This window comes from Bombyx mandarina, chromosome 02 (genome assembly GCF_030267445.1).
Source record: "Bombyx mandarina strain Sakado chromosome 02, ASM3026744v2".
NCBI lineage: Eukaryota > Metazoa > Arthropoda > Insecta > Lepidoptera > Bombycidae > Bombyx > Bombyx mandarina.
The window spans coordinates 4,875,338-4,900,904 of record NC_143209.1 but is presented as its reverse complement, the minus strand read 5'-3'; the positions used below and the strand labels follow the sequence as shown (position 1 = coordinate 4,900,904).

The 25,567-nt window shown below is 40.3% G+C and overlaps 1 protein-coding gene across 2 annotated transcripts in view; it reads right to left on the bottom strand.

Moving 5' to 3' along the window:
- LOC114250254 (uncharacterized) overlaps positions 1-25,470 on the bottom strand; it is a 49,147-nt gene extending 23,677 nt beyond the window's left edge. For both annotated transcript variants that reach the window (XM_028184052.2, XM_028184053.2), the window contains exon 1: positions 25,189-25,470. In XM_028184052.2, coding sequence (XP_028039853.2) covers positions 25,189-25,271 — 83 coding nt within the window. In that variant the 5' untranslated portion in view covers positions 25,272-25,470. The remainder of the gene's footprint in view (positions 1-25,188) is intronic.
- Positions 25,471-25,567: the final 97 nt, after the last annotated feature.

The window sequence follows — 25,567 nt, the reverse complement described above, 5'->3', positions numbered from 1 at the left end:
ATTTTTTTTAAATGATGCATAAACGATACATTAAATCAATAAAGAAAACATTACACACACTACATACCATGTATTTGACGCACACACGCATGCATACTATTTATTGTCAAACTTTTGTTCGATTTCTGCGGGACCTCTAGTAAAAGGAAAATTACAAATTTGCATGAGCGTAATGGTCTCTTTCCCGTATCATATAAGGTTCAATATAGTTATTAGTTTAATGGCACATACGACAAAACCTTTCTGTTATGTTTATTAGCATTATAATAAAACTTCAATTTTTGTTATTTGGACCCGATAGAACATTGCAAACAGGCTGTCAAAATAATTGAATGACATTTAAGAGAAAGAAAAATGCCGCCAAAATTTACATGTTTTTTTTTTCTACCTATATGAATTTCTTTATATAATATATGCGATGATCAGTCAGTTTATTAAGTAACAACCGCTCGTCATTATGCAAAGGCGAAAACTTTCATTTTCTATCTCAAGAACATTTAGAAAACCGGTTCCATCTAAAGTCAGACGAAAGCTAACACAAAAGACTTACTTTCTATCGGACCGAGAGCTTTTGCTGTGTCTAATTTAATTTAAAAAATCTTGACGATTACAAAGTTGTTTGTCTAAGCACTCTACATAAAATAGTAATGTCCTCTAATGTAGTAATCGAAAAGTGACATTACGTATCGGGGTCAAGTTTGAGAAAATTGAATGTTGCGCAAACTACATACGGTCTGATTTACGACAAATCATATCTATTCAATTCATTGGTATATCATTATAATAAAGCTTACGTGTTATGCCCTACGGTCAGTGACTGTCAATTTTGTAGTAGATAGTAGTAGTTATATTTTTCCAATTGGAAAGACTAAGTAATCATACTGTAGAGATATACGTCAAAGGGAAGATCTTCCACCGAGCGGGTGATATTGCTCGGTAGACCGACGGTCCTAATGTTGTATAAACGGATCCTCAGGGTGGCGGCGACAATTGAGACAATTTACATCCACACGAAATATTATATTCTCTTTAGTACACGTTACGGTGGGTAGAATACGAATGCAATAGAGATATGCTAACCGCCGGTATTTATACAATCATCTTGACCTATTTAAATACAAACTTAGTAGGTAATATTAAACATTGTTCATCTTAATTATTCTGCTGATTATTTACGTACAATTATTATTTAATAATATCGAATTATGTAACATAAATAGCATTAAGGCTTATTGCGCCGTAAGGTTTATTGCGCCGGAAGCTGTCAAGCGGAAGGCGCCAATAAAATATTATAAGTATAAAGAAATATGAATGAACTATTTACTTGATTATGAAATTACTAATTATATTATAAGACAATAATAAGTTCTATATATTTCCTAAGTTCGTAAATAATTAATTATGTGAGGCCGGAAGTGTTGCTCGATAACAGTTGTTATTCGGAACTTGTATATATGCGCTTTATCTTGAAAATGTCGTAAGCGAGATTCAGGCATCTGTCAGTTATCTTGTGTTCTGTGATGGCTACCGCCACAATACCATACAGCCTAATCTTTTGTAAGTATATTCTTTTTTTATGAAAAATGATATGGAGAGAAATGAAATGAAGTTAATTAATTTGAAAAACTAATTAATTGGCTTTTTTATTGCTTTGATAGGTGGACGAGCTCACAGCCCACCTGGTGTTAAGTGGTTACTGGAGCCCATAGACATCTACAACGTAAATGCGCCACCCTTCTTGAGATATAAGTTCTAAGATCTCAGTATAGTTACAACGGCTGCCCGATCCTTCAAACCGAAACGCGTTACTGCTTCACGGCAGAAATAAGCAGGGCGGTGGTACCTACTCGTGCAGACTCAGAAGAGGTCCTACCACCAGTAAAAAAGTCACTGGACTTTTTGGAAGGTCCCGAGAAGCTACGGCCAGCGGCATTGTTTACTCTTCCCATATTTGTGCACTTTCACAGATAATAAACCACCGATTATTACAAATTTAAACCTGAAGAAACACTAAATAGAAAAAATGAAAAACTTCACTACTCGCGTTCCCGCCAAAAGTCCTGTCATGTTTGTATTATTATTATTATTTTTCACTTTTTGGCGGGAACGCGAGGAGCGAAGTTGTGTGATTTCATGGCGTGATGCCCTTTACTATTAGTTTGTGATGTTTCAAACAGGAGAATCCGACGGGTTTGTTCATTGCAGACAGGGAATTAACTAAAGCAAAGTGATATAACGTAAACCAGCGATTTTTAAACCAATTCTTTTATCTGTTTTAAAATTATCAATTCGAAATGAAATATCCGTCTTCTATGCAAATCAAAGAAAAAAGAAAAAAAAAAAGTAATCAATAAAAGAAACATCAAAATATGAGTCAAAAGCCCCTCCTTGTGGCTCATTGCGATATACATATATATGGAGTTTTCACCAGAGGAGGGTTGACGTCTGGCCTGAAAACTCATGCCAAATCCCTATACGGTATGCCAAGAGGGTCACGCTAAGCCGTCCCCACGTAATAAGGGATAAGGGCAATAAGAAAATTACGAAGAAACGAACTGGCCGTCTAATTTCGCGCCGGTTTTCGCGCAAGAAAATAGTTTGAACCTTGGGATATAGGCCACCTTGGTCTTACGACTGAGCTAATAACAAGCATTATAGACAACAATTACAAAGATATCCGAAACTAATGAAACGCAATCTCGACATGAACCCGACGTGACGTATACGTAAGGTCAAACTCCACTGTTTTAACGTTAAGAATGAGACCACTCAAAACGCTAATATGGTGACGTTTAAAGAATCGCCATTCGTAAAAATGATCGCGTTTAGTGAAGAAAAACCTTTAGAAATTACTGGTGGTAGGACCTCTTGTGAGTCCGCGCGGGTAGGTACCACCACCCTGCCTATTTCTGCCGTGAAGCAGTAATGCGTTTCGGTTTGAAGGGTGGGGTAGCCATTGTAATTATACTGAGATCTTAGAACTTATATCTCAAGGTGGGTGGCGCATTTACGTTATAGATGTCCATGGGCTCCAGTAACCACTTAACATCAGGTGGGCTGTGAGCTCGTCCACCCATCTAGGCAATAAAAAATAAAAAAGAATTTAAAATGTTTCTTAGACGGAATCACGTGTCCGTCATTCAGTGAAGAGAGTTGTTCAGTTTTGCATAGTAATAATAAGACTGTTTAAAATATTGATTTTTAAAAAGAGATTAAGGGGGTTTCAATTGAATGGGCTTGAAAACTCAATAAAGTCTTTTATTGTTAATTCATTCTATCTTAATATATATATTTCTTCTGTGCGTGTGTTTGTCACTGAACTCCTCTTAAACAGCTGGACCGATTTGAATATATTTTTTTGCGTTTGGGTGGCACCCTGGATGGTTTAGATACACAAATCAGCCCGGCAGATGGCGCTGCAGCCTGTATCTAGATTATTTATCTTTCCTAGAAATAATTTATATAGCAAAACAACTTTTGCCGGGCTAGCCAGTATCATTATATATCTATAAAACAATAAACCACATTTTTAGTTATAAGAACATTGCAAAGAACTCTCCGAGTACTCAGGAGCGAATCCTCGCGCGAATATTGAAGTAACACATTGAAGGATTACTGGTGGCCCGGAGGCCTTTCCAGTTTCACCAGGAAAGGTGGGCGAGCAAAGGCTCAGCTAGGAGGGGTGGGATTTGCTAACAGCTACCCGAGCGCCTCCGAAGGAGACCTAACAGCTCAAGAGTAACTGCTTCGCGAATGAATCTACTACCGGATCGGAATCGCGACCCGCTGAAAAGATCCGGCGAGAAACTCAGCGAGCTGATTGATGGGTTAGGTTGCACGGCGAACTCTTTGTCGAGTTCGACGAGTACGGTTACCGGGGTCCCTAAGCCTGCTCCTAGTGTTAGAGCTGAAGGCGTCTAATGCAAAGGTTATTGGATCTGATGGACCCGTAAGGACGTGTCTAGGGCCCTCCAATTCTACAGATGCCTCCCTCGATAGTCGAGAGCTTGGCGACAATGGTACCACTTAGCCTGTATTCGAAGCCCGGTCTGTGTCGGTTTCCTCGCTAAAAATTTTTGGTATCCAATTCAATTCAATTCAAATTATTTATTTGCCAGAGACATAGCACATAAATAATGGTGCCTTTTATAAAATTAATTGATGATTACTGGCATGTCAATTTATAATATAACATTCATAAATTATAAAAAGAATTTAATTACATTCATAATCATTAAAATCATACAATAATAGATCTAATCAAATACATGTTAATATCATTTAGCGGTAGGCAGCGGCTTGGCTCTGCCCCTGGCATTGCAGAAGTCCATGGGCGACGGTAACCACTCACCATCAGGTGGGCCGTATGCTCGTCTGCCTACAAAGGCAATAAAAAAAAATTCACCAAATCATAATAACATTTCCTTAAAAAAAAACTCATCGTTTTTGAATTTATGGTAGACTGTTTGCTTGCATATTCCCATGACAGGCGTAATAAATCCCCTCCCGCATTCACGAAACCCGACCTTAAGGTATAACATATACATAATATATTCGTAAATTAAAAGATTCGGCGCGGTCAAATACACCAGCGCGCTGAAGTCGTTCACCGATTCAGATATCTGAGTTTCGCTCGACTGAATTATTGGCTTTGAACCAAGTTTTAGGTTCGTTGTGTATGACCCACTTCAGACACTAGTTGTGTCCAACGGATACTATTTGTGGACAGCGAGAAGACAGTGACCCGATACAGTTACCTTCCAATAGATTCGACGTGCGAACGAACGTATAAGCATCGTAAAAACAAGGCACTGTCTAAAATCTACAATATCTACAATTATAAGTGGTCTAAAGGATGAGACCTCACGCAGACCCATTTATAGAAGACGGGGCTAACGCGCTGAGATATCCCATGGACACTAAATTCAACGGCAGGCAGCGGCTTGGCTCTGCCCCTGGCATTGCTGAAGTCCATGGGCGACGGTAACCACTCACCATCAGGTGGACCGTATACTCGTCTGCCTTTTTTTTATTGCTTAGATGGGTGGACGAGCTCTCAGCCCACCTGGTGTTAAGTGGTTACTGAAATAAGAAGTTAAGTGTTTTTTATTGCCTACAAGGGCAATAAAAAAAATATCGACCTGTCTAAAGCATAAAGCAAAATAAGCCTGAAAGAAGTAGACAGCTTAATAGTGACGGATCAAGTGTAATGTGGATAGCTAGGGTATGTCCACTTAATATAATGAAACCAAGATAACATTTGATAAAAAAAAATTGCCTACGCATGCTAGAAACTTCATGGGGATATTCTAGCTTCACCGGACGTTTAGGCGAGCTCACGAAGCTCAACCTGGAGACTTTACTAACACTGACCCTGGCAAAAGTATTGCTTCAATCTACCACCCAATCGGAATCGCGACCCATTGAGAAAATCCGACAAAAAACTCTGTGGGAGTTAATTTTCACGACGAGCAGTGACCGGCACTTCGAATGCCTAAAAGCACTGATAGATAGCACATTAATGAAGACAAAAGGACTTAAATAGAAGCAGACTTTTACTGGTGGTAGGACCTCTTGTGAGTCCGCGCGGGTAGGTATCACCGCCCCGCCTATTCTCTGCCGTGAAGCAGTAATGCGTTTCGGTCTGAAGGGTAGGGCAGCCGTTGTAACTATACCGAGATCTTAGAACTAATATCCCAAGGTGGGTGGCGCATTTTACGTTGTAGATGTCTATGGGCTCCAGTAACCACTTAATAACCATCTAAGCAATAAAAATATGTCGATCGGGAGGATAAGAAATGACGTCTTTTGGGCGATGGCGATTGTTTCACCGTTCGGTCCGCTTGAGAGATTGAATAGCTTTAATCTAAGACACCTGAAAACGCTACGACATTTCATCTCAAGGCGGATCTGATTTTCTTCTCTGATACCTATACTAATATTATATAGAGAAAAGATTTGTTTGTATTGAATAGGCTCCGAAACCACTGAACCGATTTAAAAATTTCTTTCGCTGTTGGAAAGCTACGCTATTCCCGGCTGACATAGACTATATTTATTAATTTTTTTTTTAAATTAGGGATCCTTACTGAAACTCCAATAATGTAACCTAAAGTGTAAAAAAATTACCTAAAATTCTTTACATCGTGTGCGCTACTTCCTAAGCGAAGCCGGGACGGGCCGCTAGTTATCTATAAGCCTAGAACGACATCTACATAAACACACATTCGCCTTCCATCACAAATATTATATCGATTGCGTATTCTTGTGTATATTGAGTACGAGTCACGGTCACGAGACTCACGACTTATCGTCAGCTGTAAAATTTCTCAATATTATCAATAAAACCAGAGCCTTCGCTTGCAACCTTTAAAATTGACACGTAAATAATAATCGATAGATACTAAACTAAACTCGATACTCCGCATATTCTGCACAGTTACTATCTCTAATAAAGACCTTTGGACTAAATGTGACCAAAACCCCATCGCGCAAGACATTGTCCATCGGAAATGGCGTTGGATAGGACACACTCTACTACGCAGCGGAGTCAACGTAGCATCAATCGCGTTTGAGTGGCAACCGCTTAGCAGGAGAAGACCTGGTCGCTCTGTCCACACTTGGAGCGCGAGATGAGGACTGCCAACGTGACCAGGAGTGATGTCAAGGAGCAAGCGCAAGTCAGGGTAGGTAGAGTGGAGACAACTTGTGAAGACCCTATGTACCAGCGGGGTACCCTAGGACTACAACGACAACAACAACAACTAAACTAAAGAGAGGCCGTACCGGAAGAACTTGGCGTCGCTCAGTAGAGCAGGAACTGGGGGTCTTGAACGTGTCGTAGGAGGAGGTAGAGCAGCCCAAGACTGGAAGAAATGGAAGAATTCGATACCAGCCCTGCATCCGAGCAAAGGGTAATAGGTAAGAAAGAAGAAGAAGAAGATACTAAACTGCCACAAACTTACGTAAAGGCGTACGTCTTTGACTATATCTGACATGAAAAATCTTTGAAACACACATCTATACTAATATATAAATCTACAGTGGATTTTACGGATATTCCGTTATAAACTACTGAACTATGCATCCGATTGACTTGAAACTTGGTATCCATGTAGAAAATACATGTACTTAATGGATAGGCTAATATTTATATGAGTGTTGGACTCCCTACACCAGTTGCGGGGACGTTAATGATGAGAATCTTTGTGGGGGTGAGAAATAATAATGTTAATTTTAAATGCTCAGCGAAGCGGACTGGTACAGCTAGTTTTGTGTAAACCTCTAAACTAGCCCACTGTCCCTAGCCACCGACTATGAGAATTGAGGTCAAAATTTCAATATCATTCCACAACAGCCGGCTCTGACTGCTTCGCAAAAGATGACTGTTAGAATACTGGTACCAACCTATCCGGGTTCGCATTTCGTCCATCACTGGTCACATTGCTTTGTCTCTGAGCAAAAACATACCTAACCCATGTATCAGCCCGCTGAGTTTCTCGCAGGATCTTCTCAACGGGTCGCGATTCCGATCCGGTACTAGATTCATTTGCGAAGCAACTGCTCATAAGTTGTTAGGTCTCCTTCGGAGGCGCTCGGGCAGATGTTAGCAAATCCCACCCCTCCTGGCTGAGTCTCTACTTGCCCACCTGTTCTGATGAAACTGGTGTGGGGATGCTTAAACGACAAAGGGAAGATCTTCCACCGAGCGGGTAACATTGCTCGGTAGACCGACGGTCCGAATGTCGTTGTTTGGAACTTGTATATATGCGAGCTTATCTTGAAAATGTCGTAAGCGAGATTCAGGCATCTGGCAATATATCTTGCGTTGTATGATGGCTACCGCCACACTGGAAAGGCCTCCGGGCCACCAGTAATCTTTCAATCATACAAAGAAGGAAAAAACATCCCTGTGCCTAACTTCACCTTAAATAACAAAAAAATAATTATAGCTAATGATCAAATATCGGACGGTATCATGTCGTTAAAAGCGTAGTGCAACTAGTTAAATGATCACACGATCCACGAGCTTAGGGCGGACACATACGATCAAGATTAATGAGTGTAATGTTGATAGAATTCTTCTTCTTCTCCATCGCTCCCTCAATGCTGAGGATCGTGACTCCGTTTCAACTTGTCGACTGCCAGCCTCCATTGGTTCCGGTCAGCTGCCTGGTGTAGTGCAGCGCTAAGTGGTCCGCTGGTTTGCTCGGAGATCTGGTCGGACCAACGTTTGGGGCTCCGGTCTCTAGGACGTTTTCCTTCTCCTTTTCAATAGAATTCTAAGCATCGTAACGTACCAAGCAACGCGAAGACCGGCAGGACGGTCTACTGTTCTATGTCCACACACACAGACATTCCTCACAGACGCTAAAAGTATAGTAGTACAATTTTTTTTGTATGCAGAATTGGGATTATGGCACATAAAATAAAATCATTTCACTGTTGGGCTTTTACTTTTCTTGTCCAAAATCTTCTTTATTATAATAATTAAAAATTAATTGACACCTTTTTTACGCCTTGCTCATTTCTTCCTTATTCCTATCATTTTCTTTTCCCTTTCTTACTGTTTTCTCTCACTCACATCATAACGCTCCGTTCCACGCTTTTTTCATACGTTCCATTATTACCAATCCTACATGTATATAATTAAGTAAAGGCTGGTTACTGTACGCGTGCCTATCAATGTTTCGATTCCCACGTGCTCACACAATCTAATCCAATTTATCTGGACATCCACAAATAATAATATAAAGACGAAAATTAGTCAAATCGGTCCAGCCGTTCTCGAGTTTTAGCGTGACTAACGAACAGCAATTCATTTTCATATATATAGAAGAAGAAGATAGAAGATAATTTGCGCTAGGCAACGGTTTGGTTGTCATTGCCCAAGTCCATGAACGACGAGAACCACTCATCATCAAGTGGACCGTAAGCTCTGCTAGCTGCGAGGGCAAAACAAACAAAACAAAGATATCAGCAAAAAGAGACCGGGGTCAACAAGTTAACAGTTACACTGTACCGAGGGACAGATAAGGCGTTTAAATAAAAACCAGCGAACCTAGTGAACTCATAAACAAACACAACAGCACAAAATAAAAAAAAGGGATAAAGTTTGTATGAAAACCCGTCTATTATCTTCTAACCGACACGCATTTCTGCCGTGAAGCAGTAATAAGTTTCGGTTTGAAAGCCGTTGTACTGTAAAAATTGTGACCATAGAACTCCTCAGGGTCTGTGGCGGTATTTATTGGACCTCTTGTGAGTCCGCGCGGGTAGGTGCCATCGCCCTGCCTATTTCTGCCGCGAAGCAGTAATGCGTTTCGGTTTGAAGGGTGGGGCAGCCGCTGTAACTATAATTGAGACATTAGAAGTTATATCTCAAGGTGGGCGGCGCATTTACGTCGTAGATGTCTATGGGCTCCAGTAACCACTTAACACCAGGTGGGCTGTGAGCTCGTCCACCCATCTAAGCAATAAAAATAATAAAAATAGTTTGCGTTGTTGATGTCTGTGAGCTTCGGTGACCATTTATCGCTAGATGAGTCTCGCCCACACTGTAAAAAAATATTAAAAAAAAAGAACGTATATATCGTATTTTCTCTATTGCAAATTAAGATCGACCAAAGCCGCGCGTCGCTATAGAACTCGAATAACAAAACTGATAGCGTGAATCACACCTTAACACCGATAAAGAATAGCGTGCGACACGCGATACATATTATACAGTAGTCAGTCATTCGCGTATTGACGCACTGAAATCGTATCAAAAACTCGAACACTAACTAGTCGTAAATTGGATACCTATCGAAATCGTCAAAATCGATTCACCCAGTCAAAAGTTATGAGGTAAAAAACATTAAAAAAAAAACAACATACAGTCGAATTGAGAACCTCCTCCTTTTTTGAAGTCGGTTAAAAAAACAAAGAGCCTTATAACCCCTCGATTTTAGACTCTTAGTTTGTCTATGTTTACATATCGCGAAAACCCAAGAAAATCCTATAAGTATCATCATATTAAACCATATCATCATCATTCTTTTTCATTCCATCATATTTTTTATTGCTTAGATGGGTGGACGAACTCACAGGCAGGGCGGTTGTACCTACCCGTGTAGACTCACAAGAGGTCCTACCACCAGTAAAATTAATCATTATAAAATAATTCATATTAAATATTGCATCACTCAATTCTATTGAGCCAAATCTTTCACATCAGGTAACGTAACTTAGCTCTAGATCGATACACTACTTGCCAACAGGCGACATACAAACAGAAGGAGCCTCGTCTACTCTATAAGACAATATATTAATACGTGAAGGAAAAACTTTGTATCCCTTTTTACGAAAATTGCGCGGACGAAGGAGTATGAAATTTTCCACACTTATAGAGAATATAGAGAAGAAGTGCACAGTGCTAATATTATTTTAAAATAATGCATAAAAGATACATTAAATCAACAAAGAAAACATTACACACACTACATACCATGTATTTGACGCACACACGCATGCATACTATTTATTGTCAAACTTTTGTTCTTGGCGTCTGTTGTCAAATTGAGAATAGATTAAATATTGCTTGTCTTTGTTAATATTTTTTTATAGAGTAGCCTTGGCGAAATTTGTGACTATAGAAGTATAAAATACAATCATAATAGTGTACAAACTTACAATTCCAATTAATTATAGTCGAATTTCGACTACTGCGCGACCTCTAGTCATATTAAATCTATAATAATATTACAAAGCTGAAGAGTTTGTTTGTTTGAACGCGCTAATCTTAGGAACTACTTGTCCGATCTGAAAAAATATTTCAGTGTTGCATAGCCTATTTATTGAGGAAGGCTACAGGCTATATAACATCACAGTAAGACCAATACAAGTGGAGCACCAATAAAGAATGTTTCAAAATCTTTTCACTTTTTACGTAAATGAAGTGGGGGGGGGTAAATTTTTGCGTTATGCTAATGTAACTATTCCACGCGGACGGAGTCGCGGGCAAAAGCTAGTCATATCATATCATCATATTAAATATTGCATCACTCAATTCTATTGAGCCAAATCTTTCACATCAGGTCACGTAACTTAGCTCTAGATCGATACACTACTTGCCAACAGGCGACATACAAACAGAAGGAGTCTCGTCTACTCTATAAGACAATAAAACACATGTCTGTTGACAGTTTTCGACATAATTCCAATCGCAGCTGAACCAATAAATAGCTTATTGAAACAATTTTACCGTCAGAGATACTTAAGTCCAACAGTAAGAGACGATCGATTGATAAGCCAGCCGCCCGGGGTCAAGGAACTCGCTCAGTATCTGCAATGCTGTCGTAACGATGCTTACTCGGCGTTTTGCTACGCTTTCTCTAGTCCGTATTTCGGCAGGATCTACACTCAATCATCAACATTTCAGTGCTTTGGAAGCTGACCACGGTGGCAGGGTTTCGATATCGTCGCTGTGGACTCTGTAGTGCGGAGACAATACCGGACTTCCATACTCCGACACACTCCTCACGATAGTAAAAAAACAGATAAAGGACACTTTTTTAATTTTATTTTTTATTGCTTCGATGGATGAACAAGCTTACGGCCCACCTAGTGTTAAGTGGTTACCGGAGCCCATAGACATCTACAACGTAAATACCGCCACACACCTTGAGATATGAGTTCTAATGTCTTAGTTTTTAAGGTACAACGGCTGCGCCACCCTTCAAACCGAAACGCGTTACTGCTGCACGGCAGAAATAGGGCAGTGGTAGCTACCCGTACGAACTCACAAGACGTCCTACCACCAGTAGTACCACTGCTACTACCAAATTCATTAGGCAAGACTGAGGCTTTAAGCATCGGTATGAGATTAGCCGATCGCGTGGTGGACCAGTGCGCTAGCCACGTGGCTGGAGCAATACTGTGTATAGTCTACGCGAAATTCAAGTCAATAACAAGAATAAGAATCAATTCGGAGAGCCCCTTTCCAGAATACATTCTTCTACTTTACTACATTCGAGTATTTACAATTACATACAACAATAACTCAATTCACAAATAAATTACAGTTTCACCAGAATAGGTGGGCGAGCAAAGACAGCCGGGATTTGCTAACAGCTGCCCGAGCGCCTCCAAAGGAGACCTAACAACTCAAGAGTAGCTGCTTCGCGAATGAATCTACTACCGGATAGGAATGGTGATCCGCTGAGAAGATCCGGCGAGAAACTCAGCGGGCTGATGCTTAGGTTAGGTTGCACGTGGAACTCTTTGTCGAGTTCGACGAGTACGATTACCGGGGTTCCTAAGCTTGCTCCTAGTGTTAGGGCTGAAGGCGTCTAATGCAAAGGTTATTGGATCTGATAGATTTTTTTTTCCTACCTAAGCTGGTAGCCTTGAGAGGCTATTCCAGCGTAACCTTAACTAGTAGGTGAGCTCACGGGGCTCAAACCTGACGATGTTGCTAACACGAACCCTAGCAAGAGCCGTGCTTCGCAGAATTTACCACCGGATCGGAAACGCGACCACCTGAGAAGATCCGGCGAGAAACTCAGTGGGCTGTGTCTGAGGGTTAATTTACTCGTCGAGCCCTTCGTCGCAAGCCACGGGTTCGACGAGAACGGTGACCGGATCTGATAGATCCGTAAGGACGTGTCTAAGGCACAAAGAGAATGTGTTACAACGATGCCTTTTAATAAGACCCATTTTCATTCTAAAACAACATTAATTCCTCTAAGAATTGAACACGATCCAATGAGTCGTTAAGAAACGTTCCTTCTAAAAGGACAGTGTTACCGCGTCCTCATTATTTAAACATAAAAAAAATCAATAGTTTTTATTGACGCATTACATCGCACGCACACGTCATTGTCAATGTGTTAGCTAAAGCACACGCACACATACAAGGACACGCCTACCCTAGAAAGGGCAAATCGTGAAGTCACGACACGGCTTCCCTTTGTGCACCTCTGAACGAGACAGCTGACTCAGTGTAATGACCTCAATGGTACAAGAATTACGCTGTACAGACGACGGACTGACTAATCTACTTAATACAATCGGACCACGAGTATCCGTCTTTGTTACAAGGCATAACTTTTTAAACTACATCAAATTTAGCGATACTGTTGGAGAATTGTAAACATAATTTCATCTCATCTGTAATGTCAGAATGGTTCACAATTTGCTCACGTGTGACGCCACTGTTTTTGATTTTTAATACGCTTTTTTATTAGCTTCAGACGTATGTATGTTTGCAGCGGAATCTTTGAACATGATTTTGACCTTCTTCAAAACGTCGGATTAACTCAAAATTTCGTATACTTATTAAGGACCGATGACAAATCAATATTTAAAAAAAAATTGAAAAAATTTTTTTTTACTATAAAATCATTTTTTTCTTACACTATTTTTAATTCAAATTTATAAAAAAAAATAAAGGTTTTTTTCTTGCAAATCACTTCACTTTTGTTTTTCCTCTTTCATTAAACTGTTATTTTATTCCGGAGTATTATTTCAACAGATACATTTAATTACAATGATCCAAAATTAGAACCAATTGGAAATACAATCAACTGATTTACTAACATTCTTCTGATTAAACCTAAAATATTAAGAAACTACATACATTTTTAATATTCATAAACGATTTAGATCCGGTAAAGTTCGCAGTTAAATAAGGAGAGGTAAGAAGTAAGAAGTGGCCCGCGTCCTATTTTCGCAAAACGAGTATTGGTTTAGAATTTCTAGAGCACGTGAACTCTGACGTCATTGTTCAATATGGAATGTTTGACAAATTAAAAAGCTATAAATTCCACATTTCTGAACGAACTAAATTGTCCTTGATCGATTGTTTGTTGTGAGATTTCTATGGCATTAATTGAATTCCGATCCTTCACGGCACGGAGTACGTTTACAGGCTTCGATTTAATTTAATTAGCAAACTCGGACACGTGTCTGAAGGTAATCGGAATCTATAAACACTGGTGGTTTTTACTGGTGGTAGGACCTCTTGTGAGCCCGCACGGGTAGGTACCACCACTCTGCCTATTTCTGCCGTGAATCAGTAATGCGTTTCGGTTTGAAGGGCGGGGCAGCCGTTGTAACTGTACTTGAGACCTTACAACTTATATCTCAAGGTGGCTGGCGCATTTACGTTGTAGATGTCTATAGGCTCCAGTAACCACTTAACACCAGGTGGGATGTGAGCTCGTCCAGCCATCTAAGCAATAAAAAAAATCACCATGACGTGATCGCCGCCAAACATATACAGAAATGTTTTCGTAGTCTCAATTTGAAAACAAGAAACAGGAATAACCCCTTAGGCTACCAGAGAGGGGGGAAAAAAATGTCCCTTCAGCCTAGAACACGAGAATGCTTTGCGGCACCAGAAAAGCCACTAGTCGCTACGCATGATATTTGCGAGTTTCTGTTACAAGACTTCGATTCACAGTACAACAATTTCTGTAAGTACCTTTAGCTATTGTGCCCTAAATGAAAGACAATATTGAGGAGAGAAGTATTTTAAAATTAAATCTTCTAAATTACTTGTTATCTTTCGTTTAGATTCGTCAAGATTACATTTTATACATAGTAAACGTGGAAAGCCGCCTTAAGCCCACGTGGTGTTAAGTGGTTACCGGAGCCCATAGACATATACAACGCAAATGCCGCCACCCGCCTTGAGATATAAGTTCTAAGGTCTCAAGTGTAGTTACAACAGCTGCCCCATCGTTCAAACCGTAACGCATTACTACTTCACGGCAAAAGTAGGCAGGGTGGTGTTACCTACCCGTGCGGACTCATAAGAGGTCCTACCACCAGTAAAGTCCTCAGAGCATTCCCCGTGGAGCATTCGGTACAAAACAGAGAGACCCGAAATCCCTCCGCAGACCCAGAGGTTCCAAGCGATCCGCGAGAACGGGACAATCGACGATCCAAACAGCCCGTTTCTGTATGGAGTCCAAATAAAAGTAGCTGGTATTTGGTATTTGATAGCTGGTACCTAATAGTTTGCTTATCTACCGCATTTGTATTTGGCGGGTGAATGAGCTGGCTAGAGATCACGGATAACGTGGCGTGAAGCGGTCACCGGAGCTTATACATCATAACCTAAATGCGGCAACTTTTCCACGGGTAGATATTACCGTTATGCTTATTCCTGGCTCAAAACAGTCATAAAGTCCAGTTCGAAAGATGATACAGCAGATAAATACCATTGAGACTTCGACCTCAAGCCTCAATGTGGGTAGCGCCATTCGCATTATCATGTCTATAAGCTTTAGTAATCCATTTAATACCGGACAGGGAAGCTTTTAATTCACTCAAATCTACTGAAAGAGAACACACCATGAATAATTCAGAATAGAAACAGTGTTGGAAGTTATGGATAAGTTAATCGTGAATAATGAAAAATACGATCTCTTCTTCTTTTTCTCCACCTTATCCCACTAGGTGGGGTCGGCACAGCTAATTTTTCTCTTCCATTCTCTTCTATCAGCCGTCATCTCAACACTCACTCCTCTCTCTCTCTCATATCGTCATTCTCACACTCCATCCATGTCTTCTTCGGTCGACCTCTTCCCCCTCTACCTTGCACTACCATTTCCATAAATCTCCTCCATGAAAAATACGATCTGTTTACTTTTAATTAAGCACATAGGATATGCATTCTAACGTAGTGGTAAGTGACACGGTCACTACACAAGGGGGTCGCGGGTTCGAATCCCGCCAAGGGGAGATATTTGTATGATAAATATAAATGGCTTTTCCAGGGTTATGGATGTATATTAAATATATGTATGTGTATAATAAAAATCTTACATTTATTTCCGTTATCTGGTACCTGTAACACAAGTTCTTTACGAACTTAGCACGGGACCAGTTAACGTGGCGTGATTGTTAGTAAATATTTATTTATTTATTCTTTATTGAAAAGCATTACGTTTTGAGAAAGGTCCTTGCGCCGGACAGAGTCAATAACTAATGACCATAAGGAAACTATTTATTTTATAATGAGGACTGTGCTTCTTTTCCCGCGCATGGAATTTGTTTTTTTTTTTTTTTGCAGGCATGACCGTAGTGTTCTAGAAATCTATATATTAATACGTGAAGCAAAAACTTTGTATCCCTTTTTACGAAAACTGCGCGGACGGAGGAGTATGAAATTTTCCACACTTATAGAGATTATAGAGAAGAAGTGCACAATGCTAATATTTTTTAAAAATAATGCATAAAAGATACATTAAATCAATAAAGAAAACATTACACACACTACATACCATGTATTTCACGCACACACGCATGCATACTATTTATTGTCAAACTTTTGTTCTTGACGTCTGTTGTCAAATTGAGAATAGATTAAATATTGTTCGTCTTTGTTAATATTCTTTATAGTGTAGTCTTGGCGAAATTTGTGATTATAGAAGTATAAAATACAATCATAATAGTGTACAAACTTACAATTCCAATTAATTATAGTCGAATGTCGACTACTGCGGGACCTCTAGTTCTAATAAAAACACCGAAATTATGACTGCAATCCACTTCAAGGCCATCAGAGCCAAATGTTGAAGTGACAAAATTATAAAACAAGCTAATCTTACAAACTACGATGCAATTTTGTACAGAGAATCCAACAAACAGAGATAGATTAATATCAATCGTTCTAGCCAAATGTTATACTTATCACTGTCCCTTGACCCGATCGATCCAGGTGACTTACAAGCTTCCGATGACCTCACGCCTAAACTGGGTCACTGATGTAACGATATTTTAAAACATTATTTTTGAAGCCCCACATTAAAATTGTGCTAATCACGCTGCGAAAGACGATGTTCGCACGACATCTAAATTAAGAATGTTTGAATTTCGAATGTGCGTTTATTTATAAAGGCGGACATTGAGGCAATCGATTGATTGTTTAATAATATTGAACCGCTTCCAGTATTCTGTGTAAACAATTTATATCGGCTCTTAAAATTTACATAAGAAATAGTATATCGGTACGGGTCGGTACCACCGTCCGGACTATTTCTGTCAAAGCGCTATAGCTCGATTCGTTAATTCAATCAATATATCGAGGGGTGAAAAGCTGTTTGGTTTAAGCGACATTTTTGCAACTTTACAGGAGAGCCAATTACAAACTTAAAGTTTAAAATTTGGCAAAAAAAAAACAAAACAAAAAAACTTGTTCAACTATTTGAATCGAGAAAGCTCACTTAGAAACATCGAACCGTTGATGCTAATACCAAACAAAATGGACCTTTAATTACAAAAAGAAATGCCGTATTAAGAGCGAAATGGCGCTCAATAATTTGTCACTCCTCGATATGTTCATTTGCAGGTACGCTAATTTTTTTTACTTTTTAAAATTGATTCGTTTTTTTTTGTCTGGAGGAAATCGCCGGACTTCCGCCCTCCTCTGGCATTGGCGAGCATGTCGGAGTCGAACCGACTAAAGCCTCTTGTCACTCAAAAACCAACGTCCAAACCTTGCATGAGACAGAACTCATGAAAAGGCAAAGGGGGAAAGTGAAGCGTTTAGTGCGGAGCACATCTCTCCCATCACCCTCCCCCTCGGGACGCCGAACCGGCGGTCGTCGGCGACACGACCACCAGCCCTCTCTCTCGGTCGGCAGACTATCCGAAGCCCGCCTAGATGGCGCCAGTTAGAGTGAGTATGATTCGAGTTAATGTCAAAAGTGCTGGCTCTAGTTTTGTAGCATCACAACGTAAATTCCACGAAGCACCTCGAGATCCTCCTCCTTCAGTAGATCGCTCATTGCTGAGCAACATGATGCGCCCGCCTGTGACCTTTTTTTGTAATTTGTAGCCACTCATGTCTCATGTCCAGACACTTGGTCACTCCATCATTTTCGGCTTCGACCTCTGGATTGCCTTTTATCCACTTTACTCGTCACTGTGAGTCTCTCCAGGTTCTCAGAGGGTTACCTCAAGATATCCAAGTTTCAATTCCGCTTCGAACAAAAGTGCTCCATGAAGGTCACGACCCCCATCACTGAGGACGGCTGCCCCACGATTCATATCGCAGCTCATCAGTGCTTGACAGCAGCAATAGACGGTGGTGGTTAAACATACGTGTGTGCTTGGAACACACCCTGTTAGCCCACTGAGTTTCTCGCCGGATCTTCTCAGTGGGTCGCGTTTCGGATCCCGTGTTAGATTCTGCGAAGCACGGCTCTTGCTAGGGTTCGTGTTAGCAACGTCTTCAGGTTTGAGCCCCGTGAGCTCACTTACTAGTTAAGGTTACGCTGGAATAGCCTCTCGAGGCTATCAGTTTAGGTAGGAAAAACTTAAAAAAAACCCTGCAATCAGATAAGTACAACAACAACCAACCCCGCCTCCCACCCCCGGAAATTAACAAGAAACTGTTGCATAACCCACATTGTTTGCTCGGACGGACCACACGTATGCTAATTTCTATAGCCCTGTGGATATATTAAATTAACTAACTCAAAACCCATCTTCTGGTCGAAGTTCACAGATATCACAGCACAAATGTCACAGCTTCGCGGTATCAACGCCCAGAATGATACCCAAATCTAGGAGTTTGGTATTAGAGCTGAGCATCAAAAAGGGAATGATTTTTTATTTATTGCTTAGATGGGTGGAGGAGATCACAGCCCACCTGGTGTTAAATGGTTACTGGAGCCCATAGACATCTACGACGTAAATGCGCCATATAATTTCTAAGGTCTCAAGTATAGTTACAAGGGCTGCCCCAACCTTCAAACCGAAACACATTACTGTTTCACGGCAGAAATAGGTGGTACCCACCCGCGCGGACATTGATGGGCATTGATTACACGATGTCTTTATTCCTCCATCTTGTTGGCCTGTTTCGATAATAACACTGTCGATGAGAGCCTAACTATCGATAATGGCACTTGTTTTACAGACTGAACACATACAATAATAATCACACAATCTTATCTCGTGATATCTAAACGAGTTTTAAAACGGTATTTGAGTAGGAATGATAAGAGACAATGACAATTTAAATGACAAGATAATGCAATCAATTTGGTGTACAATAATGTGTGCTTTGCTCTCATAAACGACACATGGTACTACTTGTGGTAGGACCTCTTCTGAGTCCGCGCGGGTAGGTACCACCACCCTGCCTATTTCGGCCGTGAAGCAGTAATGCGTTTCGGCTTGAAGGGCGGAGCAGCCGTTGTAGCTCTACTGAGACCTTAGAACTGATATCTCAAGGTGGGTGGCGCATTTACGTCGTAGATATCTATGGGCTCCAGTAACCACTTAACAACAGGTGGACTGTGAGCTCGTCCATTCAACTAAGCAATAAAAAAAATAATCCTGGGATCCTGAGGTCATAATCAGAAATCCATACATAGAAATAAAATTTAAGTATCCTTTGTAATATGAAAATAACATTACAAAATACATATCATATACTATAGAAGTTATCTCTGAGCGAGTCTCCAAGCAGACATATGACTGGCTCGCAGTAAAAGCGGCGAGATGATTGATCGTTTCACGGGGACTTTTTTTATTGCATAGATCACAGCCCACCTGGTGTCAAGTGGTTACTGGAGCCCGTAGACATCTACAACTTAAGCCGCCACCCACCTTGAGATGTGACTTCTTAGGTCTCAATTTTTGCAGTACAACGGCTGCCCCACCCTTCAAACCGAAACGAATTACTGTTCCACGGCAGAAATAGGCAGGGTGGTGGTACCTACCCATGTAGAAGAGGTCCTACCACCAGTAATAGCGACAAGCGACAGTCTCGACAAGACGAGCAAACTTAAAATAAATCCTGCATCATTGTACATAAATAAGCCGGTCTCACAAATCAGAGTTAAGGCAAGGCCGTTATCGCCCACGGTACTAAAACCATTTAAGGCTGCGCACACACCGCCCTTGAAGCGGTCGCGTGTGGGTATCGCCTTATGACGTGGCTGGCTACGAATTAATTCCTTTGTGTGCGCAATCGCTTCTGCGATTCTAGACATCACCATTATTCGCGTTGCTGCTGTCCAAATACCAGCCTTTTTTTCTAATAGACGGGTGGACGAGCTCACAGCCCTCCTGGTGTTAAGTGGTTACCGGAACCCGTAGGCATCTACAACGTAAATGCCGCCACCCACCTTGAGATATAAGTTCTAAGGTCTGAGTATAGTTACAGCGGCTGCCCCGCCCTTCAAATCGAAACGCGTTACTGCTTCACGGCAGAATTAGGCAGGGTGGTGGTACCTACCCATGCGGACTCACAAGAGGTCCTACCACCAGTTAAATTAACGCTACATAAAAAAAACGGCAGCACATAATTAGTAATAGAATGGAAACAATAAAAAATACAATTGTTTTCGAAAGAGAAACATTCTCCAATGTAGGTACGTACGTAATTACATTAATTAATCACAGACTAGTTTTTAATGAAATCGGATAGTTCAGAGATGCGGGGCACCTCTCGAACATCAGTCCACGGTTCGTTTAATACGTAATGCAATTAAAAAGTTGTATAATAACCGTAATTATTTGACTGTACGCAGCGAGAGCGAATCCCCACGCTGAGCTAAGCGCCCTCACTTTCATTTAAATTTGTATTTTTAGATTACTTTTTATTAATCTAACTAACTGACCCGGCAGACTTCGTAGTGCTCCAATCGATAAATAAAAGACCTAAGCTTTTGTATAAAATAAACTTAAAACAAACAAAAGGAATCCGTCCGACGAGGGACACATCAAAGCGAAAACAAAATCATTATTTACATTTAATTCTGAGCATTTTCATATTTATCTCCCTTTTAAACCTTCTCTGGACTTCCACGAATAATTCAAGACCAAAATGAGCCAAATCGGTTCAGCCGTTCTCGAGTTTTAGCGAGACTAACGAACAGCAATTCATTTTTATATCATAATACAGAAGAGTATTAATCTAATAATAGCGAACGCTGGCAAACGTGTGCTTAAACTCAACCTTCACCTAGGCCGTTAATGTTAATCCATTGCCGACTATACTCGAATTATGAATTAAGAAGCTACGAATATTATTATTTGTATGATTGAAGGATTACTGGTGGCCCGGAGGCCTTTCCAGTTTCACCAGGACAGGTGGGCGAGCAAAGGCTCAGTCAGGAGGGGCGGGATTTGCTAACAGCTGCCCGAGCGCCTCCGAAGGAGACCTAACAACTCAAGAGCAGCTGCTTCGCGAATGAATCTACTACCGGATCGGAATCGCGACCCGCTGAGCAGATCCGGCGAGAAACTCAGCGAGCTGATTCATGGGTTAGGTTGCACGTCGAACTCTTTGTCGAGTTCGACGAGTACGGTTACCGGGGTCCCTAAGCCTGCTCCTAGTGTTAGAGCTGAAGGCGTCTAATGCAAAGGTTATTGGATCTGATGGATCCGTAAGGACGTGTCTAGGGCGTCGACGGTGACTGGCTCCTGCGTGATCAGGATGAAATCTATACTCATATATAAATCTACAGTGGTTTTTACGGATGTTCCGTTATAACTACTGAACTGTGCATCCGATTGACTTGAAACTTGGTATCCATGTAGAAACTATATGTATTTAATGGATAGGCTAATATTTATATGAGCGTTGGACTCCCTACACCAGTTGCGGGGGCGTTAATGATGAGAATCTTTGTAGGGGTGAGAAATAATAATGTTAATTTTAAATGCCCAGCGAAGCAGACGGGTATGTACAGCTAGTTATTTATAATTATTTGATCGGGCCGTTGGTTGAGTGACCCCAATTATCATGACAATGTCCCGAGTCGATTCCCAGTCGGTGTCTTTATCGAAAATATTTGATATGCGTCGGTGAATGACTACAAAATCCTAGATTGGACGCCTTTTTATTTTGTTTTTATTGCTTAGATGAATGGACGAGCTCACAGCCCACCTGGTTTTAAGTGGTTACTGGAGCCCATAGACAACGTAAATGCACAAACCCACCTTGAGATATAAGTTCTAAGGTCTCAGTATAGTTACAACGGCTGCTCAACCCTTCAAGCCGAAACGCATTACTGCTTCACGGCAGAAATAGGCGGGGTGGTGGTACCTACCCACGCGGACTCACAAGAGGTCCTACCGCCAATGAAACGCCTGAAAGTGTAACGTTCTTTTATAATGGAGTACGTGTATTCCTGACGAGAGTTGACCAAGTGATCTAGCTAGTTCAGTGTGCTTAGTGCGAGTTTCTTAACGTTCTCGATAGCGTAAAAGTTAACTCAATTTTGTATGCAGTTGGAACAGCGCCCCTAGCGGCAAACGTACGCAAACGATCCCATTCCATACAAATATGAGATAACTTTTACGCTATCGAGAAAGTTAAAAAACTCGCACTAAACACCCTGTTCTCATGTAATTCGTAACTGGAGCCTCTAGATCGTCACAAACAACTGCGTACGCATATTATCTCCACCCACAATAAAAACAAAACCAAAAAAAACTAGGTAGGTAATATGCCTATTTATATACCTATTTATCGCGTATGCTAATTCATTGATTTGTCTGAGCGGCTGTTTCCAATAAATAGTGATGTGGCGCATGTCCAAATTAGGTAATATTTTTTTATGAATCAGTCGACTAAACAACAGACACATTCCTGTTAATTACGACACTGGGTATGCTTCGTTCGTTCTTTATGTGTGACGTCATCGGATATTACCTCCGTGAAGTTAAGATAACATGAATCATAAATATTTCTTTATCTGGCTGAGCGGATTTACGCAGGACCAACCGGGTGGGAGGACGTTCTTGGAGCTCATAAGCATCATAATGCTCCTCACCTAAAAATCTTAAAAACTGAAACGAATTTAATATCTTACCTCTTTTTTTTCCTACCTAAGCTGATAGTGTTGAGAGGCTATTTCAGCGTAGCCTTAACTAGTAGGTGAGCTCACGGGGCTCAAACCTGACGGCGTTGCTAACACGAACCCTAGCAAGAGCCGTGCTTCGCAGAATCTACCACCGGATCGGAAACGCGACCCACTGAGAAGATCCGGTGAGAAACTCAGTGGGCTGTGTCTGAGGGTTAATTTACTCGCCGAGCCCTTCGTCGCAAGCGACGGGTTCGACGAGAACGATGACCGGTGCTTGAGGTACCTAAAAGCACCGTTAGTGGATCGGGAGGATAAATCTAGTAAACTGATGATCTCTACATTGGATATGAAATCCACATCTACTTTATTCAATTATTATTTTCATATTTTAAAAAGGCCAATTAAATACAAATTGCTTATATATCTTTAGGAAATCTCTTGTGACAGACCCTCAACAGACATAAAATAAATAGTAATTATTTAAATTTAACATAATATATACAAATAAATTGAGTATTCCTAACAATTTAGCCACTGGCACTTTTCATTACTGTCCCCAATATATATTTTTTTAAACTATATAGTTTAACATTTACATTAATTAATTAATTCTATATTTTATCCACTAATTAGTGCTCATAACTGCTGAGCCTGAGAGTTGTGGGTGTTATTTCCATATCTGGCAAACATTAACATGATGAACAAGTTTTAGCTATGGGTGTTTAATATCTCAATACGAGTATAATTAAACATATCGTCTTCTCGCATTAAAACTGTATAATCTCAAAACTTACTAATTTTACAGGAGAGTGTTTTAAAGGTTTAACAGGTAATATTTTTGATATTAATCATATTTGCAAAAAATTTTTTTAACTTTTTTTTTTTTTAACTTAAGTTAACTTAACTTTTTTAAGTTAACTCTTTTTTTTATGATTGATATTACTGATGGCCCGAAGGCCTTTCCAGTTTCACCAGGACAGGTGGGCGAGCAAAGGCTCAGCCAGGAGGGGTGGGATTTGCTAACAGCTGCCCGAGCGCCTCCGAAGGAGACCTAACAACTCAAGAGCAATTGTTTCGCGAATGAATCTACTACCGGATCGGAATCGCGACCCGCTGAGAAGATCCGGCGAGAAACTCAGCGGGCTGATGCATGGGCTAGGTTGCACGTCGACCTCTTTGTCGAGTTCGACGAGTACGGTTACTGGGGTCCCTAAGCCTGCTCCTAGTATTAGAGCTGAAGGCATCTAATGCAAAGGTTATTGGATCTGATGGATCCGTAAGGACGTGTAATTTTTTTTTTTTACCTCTTACATTATTGTGTATTAAAGTAAGATAAAATTATTTATTAATTTTGTTAATAGTAGTTAAAACATAGGTAAACTCAAAAAAAAGCTATGCTGTTTTGAAAGTATTTATGGGAAAAATACTGGTGATACCAAATTGTTAAGGATCTCTAATTCCCCCTCCAACCAAGTTTTTATTCTCGCCCACTACCAAGCTTCACTTCATCGAGCAATCGCGAACGCATATACATCTTTAATGATTACATTATCTACTACACTCATATTGCACTTCATTATTATTTGTTCTTCAGTTTTTATCTTTTATTAAACCTGTAAATACGAGCCAAATCTTTTCATTGAAGAGAACAACAAGACTTCCAGCAAGGAACAGGCATTTAGGCATACTAACACAATTTCAAATATTTTTGGAAACTGTACACTTTTAATGTGAAAAGTCGATATAAAATATGTTGCAGGAAATCGTAGATAGTGACAAACATTGCAGATGATAGTGTGTGACTTATCCCAATTATTTTATTTCAAATAAACTGTAACAATTTTATGTGTCGTTTGCATGATACTCTGTTGTGCTGTGTTCGAAATATCATCTAGTATCAATATTTATTGTGTTTTCATCCTAAGACCATAAAAAGGTAATTGTTTTACTACGCAAATACTAAGTAACTTAAAAAAAAATTTATTCAAATTTTAAAATAATAGAATGTAAACAAGCACGTATATCATTATTATCATTATTTACACAATTCCAAGGCCCGGTACTGCGGTTAAACGGAGAGCGTTACGCGTTTATGATCTCGCGATTTCACACAAATAACACAAAAAACTTCGGGCCACGGGAAAACCGCTTCCTCGCACTCTTAAGGTCGACAGAAACGGAACTCACTTATTATTTACGCCACAACAAACATTCGCGAACAGTTCACGCGTAAAATATTTAAAAAAAAATAACCCTGATATATCAAACCATATTTTAGACGATGTTTACATTAGGAATACAATATGGATTAAATGGACGTTGGATCTGTTGATTTCAGTTTTAATTAGATTGTAAAGTTAACACTCACCAGCAATTGAGCTTCTTTATCGCCGATAAATCCGACTGCTTCGATCGAGCGATCACCATCTCCTCAGTTAAACGAGCCATCATCACAGCACTAGATCACAATTAAAACAAACACAGGCTTTGTTATATTGTATTTGCGGTAAATTCTTCGCGGAACATCGTGCTGTACGCGGCACTGCAATATAAAAAAGTTACGTAGAAAATTCTGACAAACAATGAACAAATAACAATCGACAAACTCGCTCGCGCACGTCTCGTTTTCTGATTCCAATTTCCAAATTATACTTCGTTGACGTTCATAAACTTCATAGACGTTGACACTGACGTTAATGATTATCTTTTGACAATGACAGTATATGGAGGTTTTGCACAGATCACCT